Raw genomic sequence first — 21928 nt, 5'->3', positions numbered from 1 at the left:
GTTCGTATATCTGCTCACTGTGTCTACTTCACATGGCTGCTTTCCCTGTAGTGACAACTCGTTCAGTTGCGAGCCAGCACATGTGTGTGTGTCTACTCTTCTGTCCCATCTCTAAGTACAGCTACATTCTCATCTCTTCAAAGGGAGAGGCGCCATATTGTGCCCACGATATGGCACCTTGCCTACGCACAGCAATGCATGGGACATTCAGAGCAGTCACATCTACCTTTACCGCAACTGACGCCACCAGATCATTTTTAGCCAGAACTTTAAAAACTGTAAATTGGATTTCAAAATTATGAATTGTAGCTATTAAGAACAAGCCTGTTAGACATAAAGACAAGTGATGACGGTCTATTAAACCATAAAATAATGGTTAGCAGGTTTAGTTTGCAATGGAAGTCTGGAACTCTATTGGAACTCTGAATATTCTTTAATGCTTCGGGCTCAATAAGTTGGCGAGGTCGTTTTAGAATACCTGATTTACTAAGCTAGGAGCTAATACATGATGCGGTCAATAGTATCCTTTCATCCTGGCCTTATAATTGCACTACAGCCTTGGTCTGTTAGGGTGGATCAAAACTATTTTTTACCTTTTGAGGTGACCAACTCTACCCGCTAACATTTGGGCCATTCTCTTGTTTAGATGATTTAGAAGGTGCCAATGAACTCGCATTCTATTGCCATGTGACATTTGTTGGGCCCCTTTTTGTAATTGTCCAGCCACATTCACTACAACAATGTGCGTCCACCCAACAACCGAACAGCCGTTGCACCAAACGAAAAATCAGTTTAACTCAGTAATGTAGAGGATGCCTGTGTGGTTCTCGTGATGGCACTCAGTACACCTCACGATGTGGTACATGAAGGTATGTGTTAGAACAAACAGGGATAGTCACCTTACATTACATGAGAGAGGACACATCAGAATAAGAGCTTATGTCTGTCAACACGCCTGGGCTACTGCAGAATAACTGGTTGGGGTCTTGGCTCACAGGGGGCATTCCTTGTGCAGGTTTGGGATGCTGACGAGGGTGGTCCTTCCGCCGTGGGGTGTAACTGCCCTGATTGAGTTCCAAGATCCCACCGAGGCAAGGGCCGCCTTTCGACGTCTTGCCTATTCTAGGGTGAGTTTCACTCATTCAATTGGAAACTGCCCTTTGGTGGTAGTCACCACAGTGGGGCAGCACTACACTGGTGATCTCTTGTGTAGAGAAATGAACAGCGTAGCAAATGAGCGCAGGCTTGGCAGTCACCTTCACTTTTAATGCTCCGTTGACCCTTTCCAAAATCATCCAAGAAAGTTGTTCTTGCGAAAGTATTCTTTTTGAAAGCTGTCATTAATAGGGAAGTTGAAGACATAGCACTTGAGTGATTTCATCATGCCTCTCAAATGATTAGAAGCCTTCTTGGCGATATTTTCTTATCATCATCATCAGCAGCAGCAGCCTGATTATACCCACTGCAGGGCGAAGGCCTCTCCCATATTTCTCCACTTAACCCGGTTCTGTGCTAGCTGCATCCACTTGATCCACTTGATCCACTTGACCCTGTTTTCTTATATCCATCATATAAATGGTTTGTCCAGCCACTTTCTTCTAGATTCATTTTCCCCTAAGAGGGTAGTTGTCACTTCAGTTTATTGCCATCCTGTTTCAGTTCAAGCATGTTCCCCTGTACCTGGAATGGGCACCCACGGGTGTGTTTGCTGCTGGAAAGAAGGAGCCAGTCAAGACAGAAGAGAAGCCAAAGGTTGGTGTTCGTGGCCTACAAGTATATAGAGAGTGCAGATCTTTGTAGTGAATACTGCAGTGTTTCTGCGCTGTTTCTGAGGAGTTGCTACGAAATTCACTAATTTCTTCTGCCATTGTCCAACTGTGTTTTTGAAATTTGCCTGAGCATGCTAGCACTCCTGCCTCTCATTCTCCTGCTGCATTGTCATACACATGTGTACTCCTTTGAATAATTATCAAAGCAATTCAATGCTTTACTTATCTGTTTCATTAGCTCTCTTACTAACAAAATTAAAATTCATTTTATGTAATCACAGCTCAACAAGTCAACTCTGAGGTGGTGGTAGAGTTTTGTGCTCGCATGCATGCAAGCACATACTCAACATGTATAATGAAGTTTGTCATGCAACAAACTTTTTTCGTTTCAGTTTCTTGCTTCCATTGAAATGCACATATTTTTTCTCTCAATTCAGCGAAGCAAGTTCGCGCCACAGTTTCCATACAACAATGTTTCTGCAAGAATAGAAAGCAAACTGATGGTATGCTTCGTCAAACTCTATCACCTAGATTCCTAGAAACAAAAAAAAATATTTACTTATATTGCAAAAATGTGAAGGATGTTTGTAGGGGCAACACGGGTAAAATAAAAAAAGTAAAATTTCCTCTCCACAAAGCCCCGTATGTACGAATGCTAAAATAGCACATGTGATGTTTCAACGTCCGGAACAACGTTCTGACTTCCAGAGCAGAGTTGTCTGAGGCGTCTATTTTATTTGCTGACAGAGAAAGACACGTTGAGACAGTCAGTCATTTCATCTCTCTTAATCTTGGTGCTCATACCTATGAGCATACCTATAGTCACACCCATTTCGGCCTGCCACGGTAGCTCAGTGGTTAGGGCACGCGACTGGTGACCCTGAGGACGCAGATTTGATCTTGGCCATGGCGGCTGCTTTTCGTTGGAAGCAGACGCAAGTGCTCATGTGCTTTGCAATGTTGGCGCACATTCAAAACGCCATGGGTCGAACTTTCCAAAACCCTTCTCCTGCAGCATCCTTCATAGGTCACTTTTGCACATTGGCTATGAAGCTGCATAAGCAAAACTAACTTTCGCGCCTCCCTCGTCTCGATCACTGCTGACAAATCACGTTTCTAAAAACATTGTCCACCATTCCCCATTGTCCGCAGTCCATGAAGCAAACAAAATCAGCGGTGCAATATTGCGGCAACCTGTTGCTGCTTATACGTCTCATTCCCATCAGCCCGCGAGAACATGGGATGGGTCGTAGGGTTTCATGCCACCATTTAGATACTTCCGCAGCTCTGCTTGGTTTTGTATCCGTGTGCTGTGCGATGTCAGTGCACGTTAAAGAACCCCAGGTGGTCGAAATTCCCAGAGTCCTCCACTACGGTGTCTCTCATAGCCTGAGTCGCTTTGGGACGTTAAAACCCACAAACCAAACCAAACCATCAGGGAAAGCACCCACTCTATGACAGTCACTGCATCATTGTGCAAAGCTCGGGATAATTTCGGTAATGGCGCTCATGCCTTCAGCCATTGATCAGAATTTTGAGATAGCTTCAATTCGGTCGCAAAATACTTGCAGTTCGAGGGTGAGATATTAATGCACAGAAAATGTGGACTGCAGCAGATTTTTAGGATATTTGATTTGGAGTTAATGAAGCTTTATGATACTGTTCTCACCACTTGTTTTGCTAGGTGTTTTCTCTGAAACTTTCTGTATTATTCTCACGAGTTCTCAGAGTTTTAGGTCTAGATTACGGCGATTAACGTCCCAAAGTGACTCAGGTAATTAGAGACGCCTTAGTGGAGGGCTGCAGAGTAATTTTGACCACCCGGCGTTCTTCAACGTCCACTGACATCGCACAGCACATGGATGTTTTAAATTTTGCCTCCATCGAAAAGTGGCAGCTGCAGCCAGGATTCTATCCAGCCTCCGTGGGTTCAGCAGTCGAGTGCCAGAGGTACTGAGCCTCCGCGGCAGGTCTCACAAGCGCATAGATGCAGAAAAAGCAATACAGGAAGGTTTCAGGTATGCAGCATCATGTGTACCACCAAAAGACAAACACCTCAGTGCAACGAAGTCTGCGATATAGTAATGAAATTATTTTTCTAAGAAGTATTACTTCTCTATACATTCACTTGTATTCACCTGTTACCTCCTGTGGCTTCTTTTTGCTCACTCAATTTTCTCAGTGCAAAAAGCATACGCTGGTTCAGCATAATGCAGATACACAACTGCCACCATGAGCTGAAGTTACCCTTACTTCAGAGCCAGCCTAATAAATTTTCTGAAATCTTTTTTTTCAGTGAGTTCAACATTTTAGTAGATATTGGCAAACAGTACTGTGGCCTAGATGTGTGGAGCAGTTATTGCTTTAGCATTCGGCACGTGCACTCAACATAGGAGTGCATAACCAACCACTTTGTCTCTCGTCAATTGTCTTGGGCTACTTTCTGCTGAAAGAGTTGGTACAGCATGTTGATCAATGACTAAGCAGAGAAGTGAGAAAGAAGGAAAAGCAGCACTCATTGTGCCTTGTCCTTCTTTCCTTTGTTTCATCATCTGCTTGCATCCATGTTTGTGTGACATATTTTCTACAAACAGCTTGCCTAGCTGTGTAAGAGTAGCATGTGCTCGGTCTTGAAAGTGGTATGAACCAGCTATGTGCTGTGGATGTCCAGGTGGATGTAAAGGAAGAACCTGCAGAGGAAACGGCAGAGCAGAAGGGACCGGATGCTGAAGAGGAAGAGGAAGTTCCACCGGAGCCAGACACGACCCTGTTCGTCAAGAACCTTAACTTCTCCACCACTGAGCAAGCTGTTCGGGAGGCAAGTGTCCCTTTCATTACCGAGTGCTCATTCTGGTACCTTCGCCATTTGCTTAAATAGGAGTGTGCAAATGTATTGTAATGCATTAACGATGAGTAGTTCGTTCAGTAATATTGATTACTTATAACTGGAAGCAATTTTTTTCCTTGTAATGTCAGTAAAAGGAAGTTATGTTATTAAAATAAATACAGTATACAGTCGAGTCCACTTATAACAATATTCAAGTGCCACGAAATTTTCATTGTTATAATCAATAATTGTTATAAACGATTTGCACGAAAAAAAGCGTAACAACTGCAGAGAGGGGTCAAGGACGGCAAGTGACATGCGAGTTCTGCGGAAACATCATTTTGGTGGCCCCGAAAGGGGTCTTGTAAAAAATACAACAAGGTTGCCGCGGCTGCCCCTCAGCTTGAGAAATCCCGAAGTAACGCTGGGGTGAAGAAAGAGAGAGAGAGACGAAACTTTTATTTAAAAGCAGAGGAGATTGCGGCACGTAGGCCCCTTGGGTGAAATCGCCACAAGCATCTCACCACGTACATCTCACTGGCTTGCACGAGAAAACCCCATGTTCGTTAACCTTGCTTGCCTCATGCGAAGCGTGTCGACATCCTTCTCCATGGCATCTAGATACACCACGTAGTGCAGTGGAAGGTCCCTCGCGAAAACAAAGCCCCAGAGAGACTGAATCAACTGCAGGGCCTCTTGCAAGAACAACGTTGAGGCATTCTGCCCTACCGTGTCATCGTCGCTGTCGTCGCCGTTACTGTCGTCATCAGGCGCCTTGTCGAACGTGTTTGGGCCCACTGTCAAGCGAGGACTTTTCTTTGTCAAACTTCTCAGCGGAACGGATGATCGTCGACACCGTCGGTTGCGATAGTGCGTACTCCTTCGCGATACTGCACTTCGACTCCAAATCGATAGCCGTGTGTTTCTTTTTCACCGGTAACGTCATCTGATAATCAGCGAATGGATCAGCCATCTTCCATTTCAGCGGCAATTCAAACGAGACGAAGAAACCATGTCGCCAGGAACGACTTTGACTCAGTGAACTTTCACAAACAACCAAATCTGTTTGCAGAACTGTGCAAAATGAGGGCCAAGCGGGTGAGTGAGCAGATCAGCGGATAAGCGCTGTTGGCGCGTTGGCGAAGTCCATCTGTGTTTCGGAGGGTGGTGCAGCGCAAAGCTATGGGCACAGTCTATTTGTGTTTCGACGGCCGGAAGGGCAGCGGGAGAAAGGCTTACAGTGTGGAGAAGGCCGTACAACTGGTTATTGTATGAGCGCGCGGCGGGGAGGGTGCAGCAGCTGGAGTTTCTTTTTTTTTTCTCTTCAAGGATTTCGCATTCCACTACCTTTTGGCATGAGAACTCAGGAGCCAGACTTCATTGTTATAACCGATAATGTGGCAAGGGGGCATTGTAGTAAGTGAGTTATTTTACGATAGAAACCACACAAAATTGGACGGTACAGCAGGTTTTCATTGTTCTAACCGATATAGGGTTAAAATCGGTATCGTTATAAGTGGACTCAACTGCGTTATTCTGTTTCTCTTGCATGATGGTTTTACTGTTCAAGCGGCTTAAATTCATTGAATACTTATTCGAATTTTTCAAATTTTTCTAATCACCTAGAGTTGCTGTGAAGCATTGTATTTTCTAACTGTAGTCGAGGGTTCGACGGCATACCGTCTGGTCAGGAATCATGGTTTGTTGATCGATTCACTGGTCACTGACCATGGTCAATTTTAAAACAAATGACGTTTCGGGAGCGCTACGGCTCCCTTGTTCACAATGAACAACCGGCCGGACGTCCCGGGCTTTTTGTAGCAGTTAGTACTGTTCTTAGAGATTTCGCGTAGGATGCAGTGTGCCATCATTCTTGTTTATTGTGTTAGATGTTGTCTGGATGATTAGTGACTCGAGATTTCGGCGGGCTGATACGTTCTTTTCCGTTGTCATTATTTCTGCTTCATCTCAGTTAATTTCATGGCCAGTCTCTTGCGCATGCTCTGCGATTGCGTTCGTTGTCACTTTTCCTTTACGTACATCGTACTGATGATCTTTCAGGCGTCGCGTGAAATCTTTCGTTTTGCCTACGTAAACTGCTGAATAGTCTGCGCAGGAAATTTTGTAAACCACGCCGGGAAACTTCGCACGTGGGAGCTGATCTTTCACATTTACAAGCTCATTTCGTGTCTTGCTTGTCGGGACATGTGCCACATAGACGCCATGCTTGCGGAACATCCGTGCCAGTGCCTCACTGATTCCTGATACGTACGGGATAGGGGCTCGTTTCGGTTTCGGTGCGTTGGCACTTTCGTCATCCCTGGCAGCAGGCTTCCTCGATGGAGCCAATCTTCTTTGCGTGTTTCGAATGAACGACAGCGGGTAGCCGTTTCTTTTCAAGTCATTTTCGATGGTCTTCATTTCGTGGTTTAGGGCTTCGTCTTCACTGCATACTTCCCTGGCACGGTTGATTAGAGACGCAATCATGGACCGCTTATGACTGACTTGGTGCGCTGAATTAAAATCAAGGTACCTTCCGGAATGCGTCGGTTTCCGGTAGACGCGAAAACTGAGACCAGTCGGGGTATGGGATACCACAGTGTCGAGGAACGGAAGGCAGCCGTCAGTCTCTTCCTCAACAGTAAAGTTGATTGAGGGCTTCAAGGCGTTGAGGTGATCGAGGAAAGTGCTCATGTGCTTTCGGTCTATGACACAGAAGCAGTCGTCCACATACCTTAGAAACACTTTTGGTCGTGGAGCATTCTTCTGTGAGCATTTCTGTGAGCATTTTTTGAAGAGACGTCTGCACTTTTGGAGTAGGGTCTTGCAGACGTCTCTTCAAAAAATGCTCACAGAAATTTTCAAGGGCCTCCCTCCGTCTATGAAACGGCTTTATTATCAGTTGCTATGTACAAACGGTTCAGCGCCCGCCATTTACGGATTGCCAAAGGTGCATAAACCAGGGATTCCCCTGCGCCCAATAGTGGATTTTAGAAAGTCGCCATTGCACTCGTTGTCACAGTACCTTCATGGCGTTCTGGCTCCGCTAGTGGGCAAGACAGGCACGAACATCAAGAATTCATCCGATTTCATCGACAAAGTCAAAGCGGTCGCCCTGGAAGACACAGAGGAGATCGTTTCTTTTGATGTCTGCTCGCTATTTACCATTGTACCTGTTGATCTTGCAGTTGAAACATGCAAACAGCGTCTCAAGAATGATACCTCATGGCAAGAACGGACGCCTTTTGAAGCAGCGGAACTTTGCCAACTTTTACATTTCTGTCTCGCCAACAAGTATTTTACGTACAGCGGCAACTTCTATGAACAGACTTTTGGCACAGCAATGGGGGCAGCCATTTCGGTCACAGCGGCTAACATCGCTATGGAAGCCATCGAAAGCAAAGCTTTGGCCACTTTCCAACCACGACCAAAAGTGTTTCTAAGGTATGTGGACGACTGCTTCTGTGTCATAGACCGAAAGCACATGAGCACTTTCCTCGATCACCTCAACGCCTTGGAGCCCTCAATCAACTTTACTGTTGAGGAAGAGACCGACGGCTGCCTTCCGTTCCTCGACACTGTGGTATCCCATACTCCGACTGGTCTCAGTTTTCGCGTCTACCGAAAACCGACGCATTCCGGAAGGTACCTTGATTTTAATTCAGCGCACCCAGTCAGTCATAAGCGGTCCGTGATTGCGTCTCTAATCAACCGTGCCAGGGAAGTATGCAGTGAAGACGAAGCCCTAAACCACGAAATGAAGACCATCGAAAATGACTTGAAAAGAAACGGCTACCCGCTGTCGTTCATTCGAAACACGCAAAGAAGATTGGCTCCATCGAAGAAGCCTGCTGCCAGGGATGACGAAAGTGCCAACGCACCGAAACCGAAACGAGCCCCTATCCCGTACGTATCAGGAATCAGTGAGGCACTGGCACGGATGTTCCGCAAGCATGGCGTCAATGTGGCACATGTCCCGACAAGCAAGACACGAAATGAGCTTGTAAATGTGAAAGATCAGCTCCCACGTGCGAAGTTTCCCGGCGTGGTTTACAAAATTTCCTGCACAGACTGTTCAGCAGTTTACGTAGGCGAAACGAAAGATTTCACGCGACGCCTGAAAGATCATCAGTACGATGTACGTAAAGAAAAAAGTGACAACGAACGCAATCGCAGAGCATGCGCAAGAGACTGGCCATGAAATTAACTGGGATGAAGCAGAAATAATGACAACGGAAAAGAACGTATCAGCCCGCCGAAATCTCGAGTCACTAATCATCCAGACAACATCTAACACAATAAACAAAAATGATGGCGCACTGCATCCTATCTACGCGAAATCTCTAAGAACAGTACTAACTGCTACAAAAAGCCTTGGACGTCCGGCCGGTTGTTCATTGTGAACAAGGGAGCCGTAGCGCTCCCGAAACGTCATTTATTTTCTAACTAGTTTCATTTTTGCAATGTACAACATCTAGCACTTGTCATGGTAAGGAACCTAATACAGCTATTCATTCACAGCTTTTGAGAATGTGCATAACGGCCTGGAGTGGTTGTTACTAGGTCTGCCGCAGCATTAAAGTATATTTTCGTTCTGAGCAGAGAAATTCATTATTAGTGTGACTTGTTATTGCCCTTATTGTGATATGACCTGCCGTCTGTAGTGGGTTTATTTCTTGTCTTTTTTCATTGCAGCACTTTGAGCAGTGTGGGATCGTCCACGAAGTCACCATAGCGAAAAAGAAGGACGTCAAGAACCCAGGTGGAGTACTAGTGCATGGCTCCCACTGAGCTCGTGTTTCTTGACTTCGTAACATTTGCATAGGTGGTAGAGTTCGACTTCCAGTCAGCAGCAACACACTAGAGGAACTTTGTGCAGTGTGTGAGAACACTATAGGAACTGTGTGCAGCAAGATCTAGCTTCTGTGTCATCAGTTCCAGTGAGCAGCGGTGACATATCTCTGGATGATAGTTGCTGACCCTAAAGCCAGCATTGCAGTTATCTCCCCAATATGTGGAAGATATCAAAATGCTAACCCGTAACATTGGCCATAACTTGGTCAGCATTGATGGCTACCCTGGAGCATTTGGTTCGTTTCCAACAGATCGTGGTGCCTTGATTAGTGTAAAAGAGATTGAAATGGTTCTAAAAGGCCACTGCTACCAGGATTCATCAATTACAATATGCAACCAGTTTTTTGGATTCTGATAATGTTAATTTGTGTGTTATTTTGGATTTTGTTGCACTAGCATCAAGGAATCCCTAAGGAATGGGCGCATGTTTTCACTCTCAGTCTGCTTGGCCATCAGTATGCTCAAAACTAAGTTTATCTTCAACCCGCGTGGCATGTGGCTGCTGAAATCTCACTTCGGGCACATTTATATATCGTGGTGGCTAGGTCACGTATTGCATTACAGTATCATATAATCGCTCGATATGGTTGGTGACATAACCTGCACACCACACTGGGTAACAGTTTCAGTACAGTGTGGTACAAGCACTTTCTGCTCTCCAGGCATGACAAAAGCATGACTCCCACTGAGCCACAAGACACAACTCAGACACAAGCTAATTTTATCGCTTGTTGGTGAAACATACGGAGGAAAAGAATTTGCTGCTTTTCAAGCTGATTTTCATAGTATTATTATTTTTCGGCATTCGCAAATTTTTTTGAACGGTTGAATTGTTCAGCTCTTTTATTTCGTCCCGCCGAGTTCAGAAACTGATTATGGAACTGTAATGGCAATGCTGAAGCGTGCAACTTCGTTTTAGCTGTTTTCTGTATTAACTTGACTGACACCTAAGAATACAGCTTTGGCATTTCCCTCGTTGCCACTTGGCAGCTCTTGCGCACTATCGCAGAGCGAATCTTTAGTCCATAATGTGGTAACTGGGGCTATGCTAAAATGATAAAACCTGTCTTATTTTTTTTCCAGAAAGTTGAGTTTTTACTAATGAAAGAACCTGTTGCTGGCTTAAAAAGCAGATTCAGTGGAATCTCAGTGATGTGAGCATGGTCAATACGAACTTTGTTATATGAATTCGTAAAATTTCCTGGCTAAAGCGCATTGTGGACAATGAGCAGAATTTGGAGTGTTCCAAACACTTTCCCGAAACACTGTGGGTGGTGCAAAGGCGTGAGCTTCAATCGCTGGGGTGCAGTACACAATGCAAGCAGTGAGCAGTGGCTGCAAGGCTGTAAATGAATCGTCAGCTCTAAATAGATATCTGTGTGCATGTATTTCTCAGTCGGAGTTTGTTCATTTTAGATGATGCAATTATCAAACACCGCTCTGACACTACTAAGCATATCGGAATGTTTGCTTTGTCATTCAAAGCTAGGTATAGCTCTGAACTTTTGGTCTTCTCGTCATTGAGACACTGGCCTGCTAAAAAAAATTGTAGGCTTGGTACCAGGATCCAAACAGGTTCTAAAATTAAACATTACGCTATTGTTTTTGTATTCGTGCTTTTGCTTCCTTCCCCACTTGCTGTTTGGCTTCTTTCTTCTAGATGCTTACTGGTTCCTCAAACACCGCTCTGACACTACTAAGCATATCGGAATGTTTGCTTTGTCATTCAAAGCTAGGTATAGCTCTTAACTTTTGGTCTTCTCGTCATTGAGACACTGGCCTGCTAAAAAAAATTGTAGGCTTGGTACCAGGATCCAAACAGGTTCTAAAATTAAACATTACACTATTGTTTTTGTATTCGTGCTTTTTGCTTCCTTCCCCACTTGCTGTTTGGCTTCTTTCGGGGGCCTGTCTTTCCTCTAACCTCCTCTCCCACAGCTGAGTAAAACACTGGTAATTGTGAACACGTCGGCTTAAAATTTTTTCTTCAGTGAAGAAGCATTTCTTTTTATCTCATCAGTGTAGATGCACTGGTCATTATTTGGCTGAATATTTAAGAAGAAATGGCGCTACTGCCATTCTAACATTGACCACAATTAAGCCATCAGTCGCTCCTCACCAACATAACATCAGCAAGGTTGTCTTTAACATGCACTATTCATGACTCCTCGCTTCAAAGAATCAAGGATGCTTATTGCTCACAGGCTGGCTGCCAAAGGAATATATGTTCCAATTGTCTCTGTGTCATAACTGCATTCATGTATTAAATTGTACTAATATATAAACTTTATCTTCATGGGGCTTCGTCTTCATGATGCCCATGTCTTCTCTCTCGCTGTGTGGTGCAGGCCAGCTACTGTCCATGGGCTATGGCTTTGTGCAGTTCAAGCAGCGGCAGTCGGCCAAGCAAGCCCTCAAGCAGCTGCAGCACTCTGAGCTGGACGGCCACGCCCTCGAGCTCAAGCTGTCCAAGCGAGCCACCACGGCAGAGTGAGTGCGCCACCTCACGTGGCAGTGGGAAAGTTTGGGCTCTTGTTCTCACATCTATGCTGCACTAGCCCTAAAAGGATTGCCTTTCAAAGCGATCATTACTTTTGTGCGTAAGGTGTGCAAGGATGGGGTTTCTTAGCCACAGAGAAAAAAGAAAGACAGTTTGAAGTTTTATAATGGACTAGAACTCAAAAGAAGCCCTTGAATGCAAAGCATTTTCAAATTTTTATTTATGGCTGGGGGCATTTGTTTCTCTTTCATTTTTGTTTTGATTTTATGCTTATTGCCTTTGCAGTCAAGGCTAGTGACAGTTCCTGAATTGCTCAGGTGGCTTTGAGCACAGGAAACCTTTTTAATGATCCTGCAGTAGTTCATTGTTTGTGAAGGCACCTGCAGTTCCCTGAGGTTCCTTCCACTGGAGATATAGTTACGTGGGAGATTTTTATTGAGGATGTACACATTTGTGCCAAGTGCCATTTTGAAGGCAAAGACTTTTCTTCGAGGAGCTTTCTTACCTCACCGCTGAAGAGGAAAGGGTATTTACTGAGAAGGAATATTGAATAATCTTATAATCTTAAGCACCTTGGAATACATGAAATTTCGTGGGGTAGAGTTATCAACACGACTGTGCAGTCCTCATGGAGCCACGCCATTATAGCTTCTTGGGGGGACCGTGTGACTGGTACAGGGAAGTGACAGCACTACGACGCAAGAAGGCGACCGACCTTGGCAAGGAAGGCACCAAGATCCTGGTGCGCAACATCCCCTTCCAGGCCACCCAGAAGGAAGTGCAGGAGCTCTTCAGGTGAGCAGCAATTGCACCACCGACCTGGCGAGATGTGCACTGACTTCACATAACTGCACCCAGAATTTTTTCACATTGTCCTACATTGTGCTTCACATAATGCCCCTACCAGGTTAGAGTATTGCAGCTGTACAGTTGTACAAAGTTTGTCTTGGTTGGCTCGTGTCAGTTTGAAAATGTTTAGGGGATGGAAATGTGCTCCCTCACACAATTCCTTTGAAGCTGGCAAGGAGGTAAGGGGTGGACATTTATCTCTAATGGGGTGGACATTTGTGGACTCAAGCACTGAAGGATTCAGTTCTTTTAACAGTTTGTTGTAGGGCACTCTAAAGTTTCAAGCAAGCACCTGGATTTGATAATCATGCAATTCGTAGTCACACTAAGAGTTGATGAGCACAAACGCTCAAGTATCCTAATCTTGTCATGCCTAAAATGGAATAGACATGTTTTGTATTTAATATCTAAGGCACTTTCCACACTCTCTTCGATGAAGCATCCCATAAAATCTGTTTCCCCTGACACCAAATTATTAGTGAACTTGAATATATCATCGTTTGTTGATTTCTGTCTACTAAACATTATAAACTAGGAAGGACTCAGGAGAAAGTGATAAGATTTACAAAGCTTTCCTTCCAACAATCCTAAATTATGCCAGATTCGTGCAGCTTAAATTTCTTTTTCTGCTTTTAAATGACTTATTCAGGATTTATAAACGTGTCTGACATTTTCAAGCTCCGCAAATTCAAGGACAAAACACAGCAGGCACTTACACGAAGACAGGTATCATAGTGACATGCTCATATTATTTTCATTCTTTCCCTAGACCATACCAGACTGGAACCTGCTACGGAACAAAGTTGTGAACTACGCACCTTTAGATTCTTTTCTGGGCAGTTGGTCAAATCTAGATTGATAGTAGGTGCTTTGATTTCAATTTGTTTGCTTTTTTCACTTTTACTAATTTTTTTCACTGTCTTACGTCATTGCCTTTCGTCTTAACACTGAATGTTTGGCAAGCAATAGTTTCTTTGTTTCATTTTATGGTGAGAAATCAGACTGTACGCATGTGCAACAGACTCCTGCCTGAAGCTAGCAGTATGTTGTAAATACTAAATATAATAAACTTGCTTGAGGTATATTATTTCAACCATGGGAAACTCATTTTGACAGCGTTAGCTACGCCACCGTTTGTTGATGACTGGTTGCTTATGCAGGGTAATTTACGTTGGTAACGATTGCACTAGCTAATGCTGTGCTTTAAAGACAGAGGTAAAAGAATTTGAAAGAAAAAAAAAATTCTTTGTCCAGTGTTTTTGGCACCCTACGGGATGTCCGGTTACCAAGGAAGCTTGCTGGGAGTGGTCGTCATCGTGGCTTTGGATTCGTCGACTTTCTCACCAAAAATGATGCCAAGGTGAGAATGGCTTGCATTACTAGTATTGCACTTTCATTTTTCTGAAGGATTGTGGATTTTTACATGTAACTGAGGTAGCTGTACTCAATACCTGATAAGTTTCAGTAACCCACGGTGCTTGCTTATGTGTGTGCTGCCTGCAGCGTGCGTTCGAGGCCCTGTGCCAGAGCACGCATCTCTACGGTCGCCGCCTAGTGCTCGAGTGGGCCTCCACAGATGACCAGGAGGTGGACACGCTGCGCAAGAAGACCGCTGACCACTTTCTGCGGGGTGGTGAGCTCTCTCAATTGTAATTCTATATACTTGTGAGGGGCCAGGAAAGGACGCCTGTTTGGGTGTATAGGACTACAGGGTGATAACTTTTTCTTTCCAGCCTCTATTATGCAACTAAAAGGGAATGAAGTGCAGTCGAACCTCGATATAACAAACCTCAACGTAACGAAATTCGCGATATAACAAATATTTTTTTTATTTCTCAATCTCTGCCCCATTGAAAACCGTGTACTTTTTTGGGGGGGGATTTAACAAAGTAATTTTAACAACAAAGCACTTTCGATTTAACGAAGTCCTCACTCATCATATGCATGTAGCAGCCATCTTGACAATCTGATGGGAACTAAAACTTCAGCCCAGACACACCGCATTCTACATTTGCCCTCTTACGCGCCAATTTTGCCAGCAGTCTGGAATCTGTGAGTGAAACAAAATGATGATGACAGGGCCGTACCGCAGCGCCAATATCTGTCATGTGCATACAAAACCCGCAGTATGGAAGTTTTAGGATGCGTCATGCCATGACATCACTGGCCAGTCAGAACGACGAAGCGCTAACTGGAAATACTGTATTTACTCGCGTAATGAACCTACTCTTCTTTTTTCAAGAAAAATCGATGTGACTTTGAGGGTAGGGCTCAATATGCGGGAAAAGTTGAGATTCTTTTTTTCTTTTGCGAGAGTGGTCCATCCCAGCCATCAATCATCAAAGAAAGCATGCGGACAGCCACGATCATGATGCTGGCTTTTAGCATCCTTCGCTTAAAAAGGCGCTTGCTACTATCACACGTTCCAATGATTTCGTGCCATAGTAGAGGGACACCCTCCCCAATCACTGCAAACATACTGAAACCCAGGCTTGCTCAACGGGACAAGTCGAGCAAGCCACCACAGGCACTCCTCTCAAGGCCGCTGGCATTCTGCTAAGTTTGCCCCCTTCCCCCTCACCCCCGCCACTAGAGCTAGCGCCAAGAGACACACCAAGATGTTCTCGCCGTGCAGCACCTTGGTGCACTGCAAAGAAATGCATTGTGATCTGCGACGGCGCGAAACGGAGGGACGCCCATTGACTAGCGTCTTCTTTTTTTTTTTTCTTTTTTTTTTTTTCTTCAAGTTCTTAGTGCAGAAGTGGGAGTTGGGCTCTTGTGCAAGTAAATATGGTAGTACAACCTCGATAATTCGAACTCGGTTAATTCGAAATCCTGGATAATTCGAAGGTTTTCTGCGGTCCCGTATTTTCCAATGTAAATTTGGCCGGATAATTCGAACAGGCGGCCTGCGCCAGCCCGGTTAATTCGAAAATTTGGACTGCTATGCGGCAATGCCTGATCCATGTTTCGCCGCAAACCCGGCGAAACGACGGCCCTACGGAGCTGCGAGGCAAAGCCACATAGTAATGGTGATGATTTATAGGCGAAGCGCCCCACCCAGCCGGAGCACTCTCTACACAAAAATTGGTCCACAGTGCGCCTCGCGCACCGCCGAAACACGCGCCTGCAGAGGAGAAGACGTGCTTCACTGCAACACGACGGGCATACCGGTTTTATCACGTGACCTCGCCCCCACTCCATCCCTTGGTGTGCTTCGCCCACTCTTCCCCCGTGCCTCCGCCGCTGCAAGTACGCCACCACCACCGCCGCGCCGGTCTCGCCTGCGCCATTTCTTTGTGTTGTGCGCTGTGGTTAGGGGTTGGCTACTGTGACGTTTTTTTGGGCGGGACTGTGCAGAAGTGCTAGCTTTGTGACCGTAGCAGTGCAGAAATGCCAAAGTACAAGACTTTAACGCTGCAGCAGAAGTTCTGCTTGATCCAGAAAGCAGGCAAGAGCGCTTGTTCGAAGACCAAGTTGGCCAAAAGGCATGGCGTGCCCCTCTCGATGTTGTCCACAATATTGAGCAACAAGTCAAAAATACTAGAGGCTTACGGCAAGACCTATTCTTCGAAGCGGTCACGAGTGCGGGGTCCCACATATCAAGATGTGGAAGCTGCTCTGCTTCGCTGGCTGCAGAAAGCAAACGCTGCCCACCTTCCCGTCAATGGAACGCTACTGCGGGAGAAGGCCAACGACCTAGCTCTACAACTTGGGCACGAGGAATTTAAGTGCAGCAATGGATGGTTTTGCCGTTTTAAAGAACGCAATAATTTAACCTTTCTCACCGTCTGTGGTGAGAGCGGCAGCACTAACGAGAGCGTTGTCGAGGATTGGAGAAACCACACATTGGCACCGCTGCTTAGCGAGTACGGTGCAGACGACGTTTACAACCTTGACGAGGCTGCACTTTTTTATAAGATGCTGCCAACAAAAACATTCGCAGTGAAGAACACCGCCATCAAGGGTAGGAAACAGGCCAAGGACAGGATTACTGTGCTGTTCGGCGCAAACATGTGCGGTAAACACAAGCTGCCGCTACTGGTCGTCGGGAAGACGGGGAAGCCTCGCTGCTTCAAAAATGCGCGGCTGCCGCCAAAGGATGAACTCGTCTACAGGCACAATAAGAAAGCCTGGATGACAGGTGCAATATTTGAAGAGTACGTGCGGCAACTTGACCGCAAGTTCGCGGCTACGGGCAGGAATGTCCTATTTGTCGTCGACAACTGCCCGGCACATGGCGACATCCCACATCTCCAGGCCATCAGGATCGTATTTTTACCTCCGAACACCACTTCGATCTCACAGCCGATGGACCAAGGCGTCATTCACCACACTAGGAAGATTTATCGGTACCACCTGCTCAAGCGCGTGCTCCTTTGCTACGACAATGGCAAGGAGTACTCCATCGGCCTCCTCGGAGCCATATGCCTCATGGTGTACGCTTGGAAACAAGTGGAGCCCACATTGATCAGGCGGTGTTTTGAACACGCTGGTTTTTCCAGTGAAAGCACTGTTGATGCCGATGCAGACCACCCATGTACTACTACCTTGACGAAGAAGGAGCAGAGTATTGCGACCGCATCAATGCGCTCTGTGCAGAGGATGAGTCCAACGCAGTCAGCTTCGCCGAGTATATCAACATTGAGAGCGAAGAGCAGACTGGCTACTCTGACTTGGAGAGTGAGATCACTGCTGGTACGAACATGCGCGATGACAGCGACGATAGCGACGACGACACCGACGAGCCTCCCCGAGCACCTGCTCTTGGTGAAGTTATCGGATCGCTGAACGTTATCCGCAGTTTTGTTGAGTGCCGCGGTGGAAGTTCAGAGATGTTTCGTCTATTTGACCAACTCGAGAGCATGACCTTAGGAGCCGCAAACTACCGGACGCGGCAAACCAGCATCTCTGATTACTTTCAGTAGTAATTCAAAATATGCCGAATAAAGGTAACACGTTCCTGCAACAAATTTTTTTGCCTAAGTCTTATTTCTTGGTGTGTTCGGTTAATTCGAAAACCCGCTTAATTCGAAGATTTCTCGTGGTTTCGATGACTTCGAATTAACGAGGTTGTACTGTACATGTATGTGAAGCCTTAGCAAAAGATTGCCGCACCCAAGGTAGCCGTGCCGACGTAGGCGATGCGGACATATGACTAATCTAGTTCACTATAACGTGTCAGCATCCCCGTTAAAGTCCCTAGATCAGCTGATCTAGAGACCCGTATTAACTGTATTGGCTCTTGACTCCGTTTGCAAATGTTAGGTGATGATGATGGTATTAGTGGCGACATCTGGCGACAGCTTCAAGTACTAGGCGGTGTGCTCATTCTTTGCGCACGTGGAGAAACATTATGAGTTCGCGTCCGTTTGTTATCACTCATTATGTGCTCCTGGTATATAAAACTTCCGGTGCTCTTGTTAGCGCTATCATTGCTAGAATTTCATGCTTATTTCCTGAATTCATAATTTCCAAGTTCCCAGCAATGTTTCATAAACCTGTTACTTCATAGCAACCTTGGCATAACGAAATTTGCGATTTAATGAAAATTTGGCTGCAAGCAGGACTTCGTTGAGGTTCAACTGTAATGGGGGGGCGGTCAAAACAAGGACACGTTGAATGAAGTCTAAAAGTGATGTAGTATTTGCTTTTCCATGTTTTTGGCCCCAGAAAAGTAACAATAGCCATGCGTGCATTATCATAACAAGCCTTCAGTTTGTTGTCAGACACCGGGCTTTGCTCAAAGCAGCGCAGGTCGGGCCAGAAAATTATGAAGCACACTTTTACATTTCAACTTTTCTCGCTCATTACCTGCTCAAAAGCACTACAGTTCTTTGAGTCAACACAAAAGTGTGCAAGCAACATTTACCAGCTTACACATGAATTACAGGTGAATTACAGTAGAGCCCCTTTATAATGAAGTCACTGGGACCAGCAAAAATTATTACTAGTAGTATATCAGAGTCTTTGCTATATTTTTGTTGCTGGAGATGACAAGGTTGTACGCTGTCTGATAATTAAATTCCTACCTACTGGACATGCCTTGTTTCTTTATAAAAAAAAAAACACACTCTAAATACCTTCCATCTCTCTCTTATCATCTTTACATGCGTTTTTTCAGTTGTAAGATTTTTTGTTTACATCTTGTGAATGTAGCTCCTAAACAGGAGGGCAACATGGCTACCAATATAACCGAATGTGATTTCATGTGAAAACCATAGCCTTTGCATGAACACGGCATGATCTTCCACTGTTTCTGTCTTTTAAGACGCAATAGGTGAGAAATGCGCACAGTAGTCGAGAGCTGCAAAACTGCACATGCCGCACCTCCACTTCTTGCCACCGCTGCCTCGTGCTTCGTGCTGCACAGTGCTGCAAATGTTCGGCTGTTTCTTCCCTTCACTACTTCTCGCCGCACTTTTAATATCTTGTACTTTCTGATCGGACCGCGCCGCCTTCTTTCCATGTTTGTAGACAGGCTTGCATTTTTTTTCCCTACACGCTGCATACTTTCCCTCACGGCTCCAAGGCCTACGTAAAGGTGGCTTCTCCTGAGTGGTGCCAAGCTTGGTGGTAAAGCCATTTAAAAAAAAAAAACAGTCGATATTTTTTTTTTGTTTTTTTTTTTTCCGAAAACAAAAATTGTCTCGCGATCTTAGATGGCTGCATGCGGTGATGTTATTTCGTGGGAAGTCGTCACCGTGGCCAGACGCACTTCACTATAACCTACTTTTACCAAAAATTCCTTTGCTATCAAAGGGAAAATTAACAGTCATCTATGGAAGATGAATAGGAACTTCAGTTTCACTTTACTATATCCGAGTTTTCTCTAAAGGGGTTCAACTTACTTCCTTATTTTAACTGGGCAGCGCATGACAAGACTTTTATCGCTGAAGTGGGCTCCGTAATGTTTTGGCCGAATTTGTACATCCTGCCCCTCCCCATCTTGTGCAGTTGACATTCAGAACAGAAAAACTTTCTATGCATAGCCATAAAAAAGTTTATGGTTTAGAACAGTGGAGCAGTGCTTACACCTGTTTGAGGTACAGGTATGTATAGTAAAATCTGTGCAGACTATCAGGTATTCCAAGCATTCTCCCTTGCCACTAGGGATAATGATCATTATCATCAGCCAGACTATACCCACTTCAGGGAGAAGGCCTCTCCCATTTTCCTCTAATTAACCCAGTCCTCCTGCAAGCTGCATCCCTGCAAATTCCTTAATCTCATCCACCAACCTAATTTTCTGTCGCCCCTGCTATGCTTACCTTTCCGTGGAATCCAAATGGTTACTCCTAGAGACCATCAGTTGTCCTCTCTTTGAACTACATGTCCTGCCCATGCCCATTTCTCCCTCTTAATTTCGGCTAGAATATCAGTAACTTGAGTCATTTCTCTTACCCACTATGCACGCTTCCTATCTCTGACGTTACCCCTACCATTTTCCGTTCCATGGCCCTCTGCGTCGGCCTCAACTTAAGTAGAACCCTTCGTTAACCTCCATGTTTCAGCCCCATAGATTCATACCGATAGGATGCAACTGTTATACACTTTCCTCTTTTGTGATACCAGTAAGCGGCTAGACATGATAATCCAAGCATGCAATTCGGAACCACACCCTTGGGCACTTCGCGCACATCGTTCATGCTGCAGCCTCCGGATGTGCGGTATGTAGTGTAGAGCTGTCAAAGGCAGCATGTGACCTGCACAAATCAGCGATGGCATACGACTGCAAAAAGGGCATTTTCAATTAATTTATTCTTGAATGCTCCCTTTGACAGCCCCACACTGGGCTGTGGGTCTTTGGAATGGCACTGTGGTATGCCAGCCCTCACGCCCGTGGACAACAGAGGAGTCCTCTTGAACGTGCTCCGCAAACTGCAAGCATGGCATAGGCATTCGATTGGTGTGAGCACAGCGGTGGAACAGCTGCATTAAACTGCTTCAAATGAAAAACCTTGCTTCATGCGGCTACGAAATTTGGTATTGAGATCATAAAATTGAGGTCACACTGATAACGTGTGATCTCAGAAAACTATAATTTTGCTACAGTCCTTTGTTTACGTATTTTGAAGGCAATATTTTTCTGCTTCGAACACAATTTTTGTACTGCAGAAGCAAGGGAGTCCTGTACAAAACACAAATTGCATCTTCAGCTACAAAAGCTGCTACAAGAATCTTGTTGTCAAGTTCAGCTCTGCGTGAGTAGCCCAGCCCTCATTATATCCGAACAGTGGCCGTCTGTAAACAGTGCACGCATACCCATACTGATGCGTTTTACGTATTTTCTTGATACATTACTTTAAGGATGCTTTACATTTCGCTTCTTGAAAACAGACGGATGGCTGTATTTTGTTCACCTGAAATTTTATACTACAGTGAAGACTGTGACGTTTTTTAGCAATGTTTGGAGTTTAAAGATAAAAGGCCGGTAGTCATGTTAAACACAGAATTCATCAAGATTTCCACCAGTTGCTCATATAAGTTCCTGTATTTTTTTGCCGGTATCTTTAAATTTATATTCTTCTTTCCCCAAGCTTCTGACGGAACACTCGGCGGAGCTATTAATATATGGCGTGCAAATGTTGTATAAAGTAATTTGTAATGAAAAACAAAGCACCTTTTAGTAAGAATTGCTTACATATGGCAGGATCACATGATTCTGAAGGATAACTGAGATTAGCAATATTTTCCGTGTAACTACAGTTGACTGCCGTTCAGTTTAACGTCAGTTGCAAAGCTGAATTGTCATTTAACTGAACGGCAGTTGAAACTGCCCGTGTAATGCAGGTATAACACAGTTATAAGTCTGTTACCTTTGATGGCAGTTGGTTATCTTGCTTTCACACTTCTTCTTCGACCAGAATATCATTTAGTGGAGTTTGTTCCCTAACCCATTCTGCTTTCTTACTCTCTCTGAACATTAGCTACACCTACCATTTTCCATTATATCCCTTACATTACCTACCAGAGCCAGTATTACCCATGAGAAAATTGAGTCTTCGTTACAGTCAGGCATTTCAGTGTTCACAATATCACAAGATCTAGCTGGCTTACCATGGTTCCTATGTTGCCAAACTGTCAGGTACTGCTAACTCTGGCTTTGTTATCAAGAGGGAGGGTGAG

General features: G+C 44.9%; 1 protein-coding gene across 3 annotated transcripts in view; it reads left to right on the top strand.

The window, feature by feature from the left end:
* Positions 1-21928, top strand: part of LOC146195679 (putative RNA-binding protein 19) — a 78880-nt gene that overhangs the window by 20255 nt on the left and 36697 nt on the right. For all 3 annotated transcript variants that reach the window (XR_014706034.1, XR_014706035.1, XM_084597876.1), the window contains exons 19-26: positions 1016-1127; positions 1660-1752; positions 4441-4587; positions 9292-9358; positions 11799-11940; positions 12629-12745; positions 14054-14159; positions 14303-14432. Coding sequence is in view for 1 of the 3 variants with exons in the window: in XM_084597876.1 (XP_084454002.1) it covers positions 1016-1127; positions 1660-1752; positions 4441-4587; positions 9292-9358; positions 11799-11940; positions 12629-12745; positions 14054-14159; positions 14303-14432 (914 nt within the window). In the remaining 2 variants the exon portion in view is untranslated. The remainder of the gene's footprint in view (positions 1-1015; positions 1128-1659; positions 1753-4440; positions 4588-9291; positions 9359-11798; positions 11941-12628; positions 12746-14053; positions 14160-14302; positions 14433-21928) is intronic.

The sequence above is a fragment of the Amblyomma maculatum genome, chromosome 3, assembly GCF_055883805.1.
Source record: "Amblyomma maculatum isolate TAMU_Amacu chromosome 3, ASM5588380v1, whole genome shotgun sequence".
NCBI classification, from domain to species: domain Eukaryota; kingdom Metazoa; phylum Arthropoda; class Arachnida; order Ixodida; family Ixodidae; genus Amblyomma; species Amblyomma maculatum.
The sequence above is the reverse complement of the archived record's forward strand: the minus strand, read 5'-3'. Positions and strand labels throughout refer to the sequence as shown.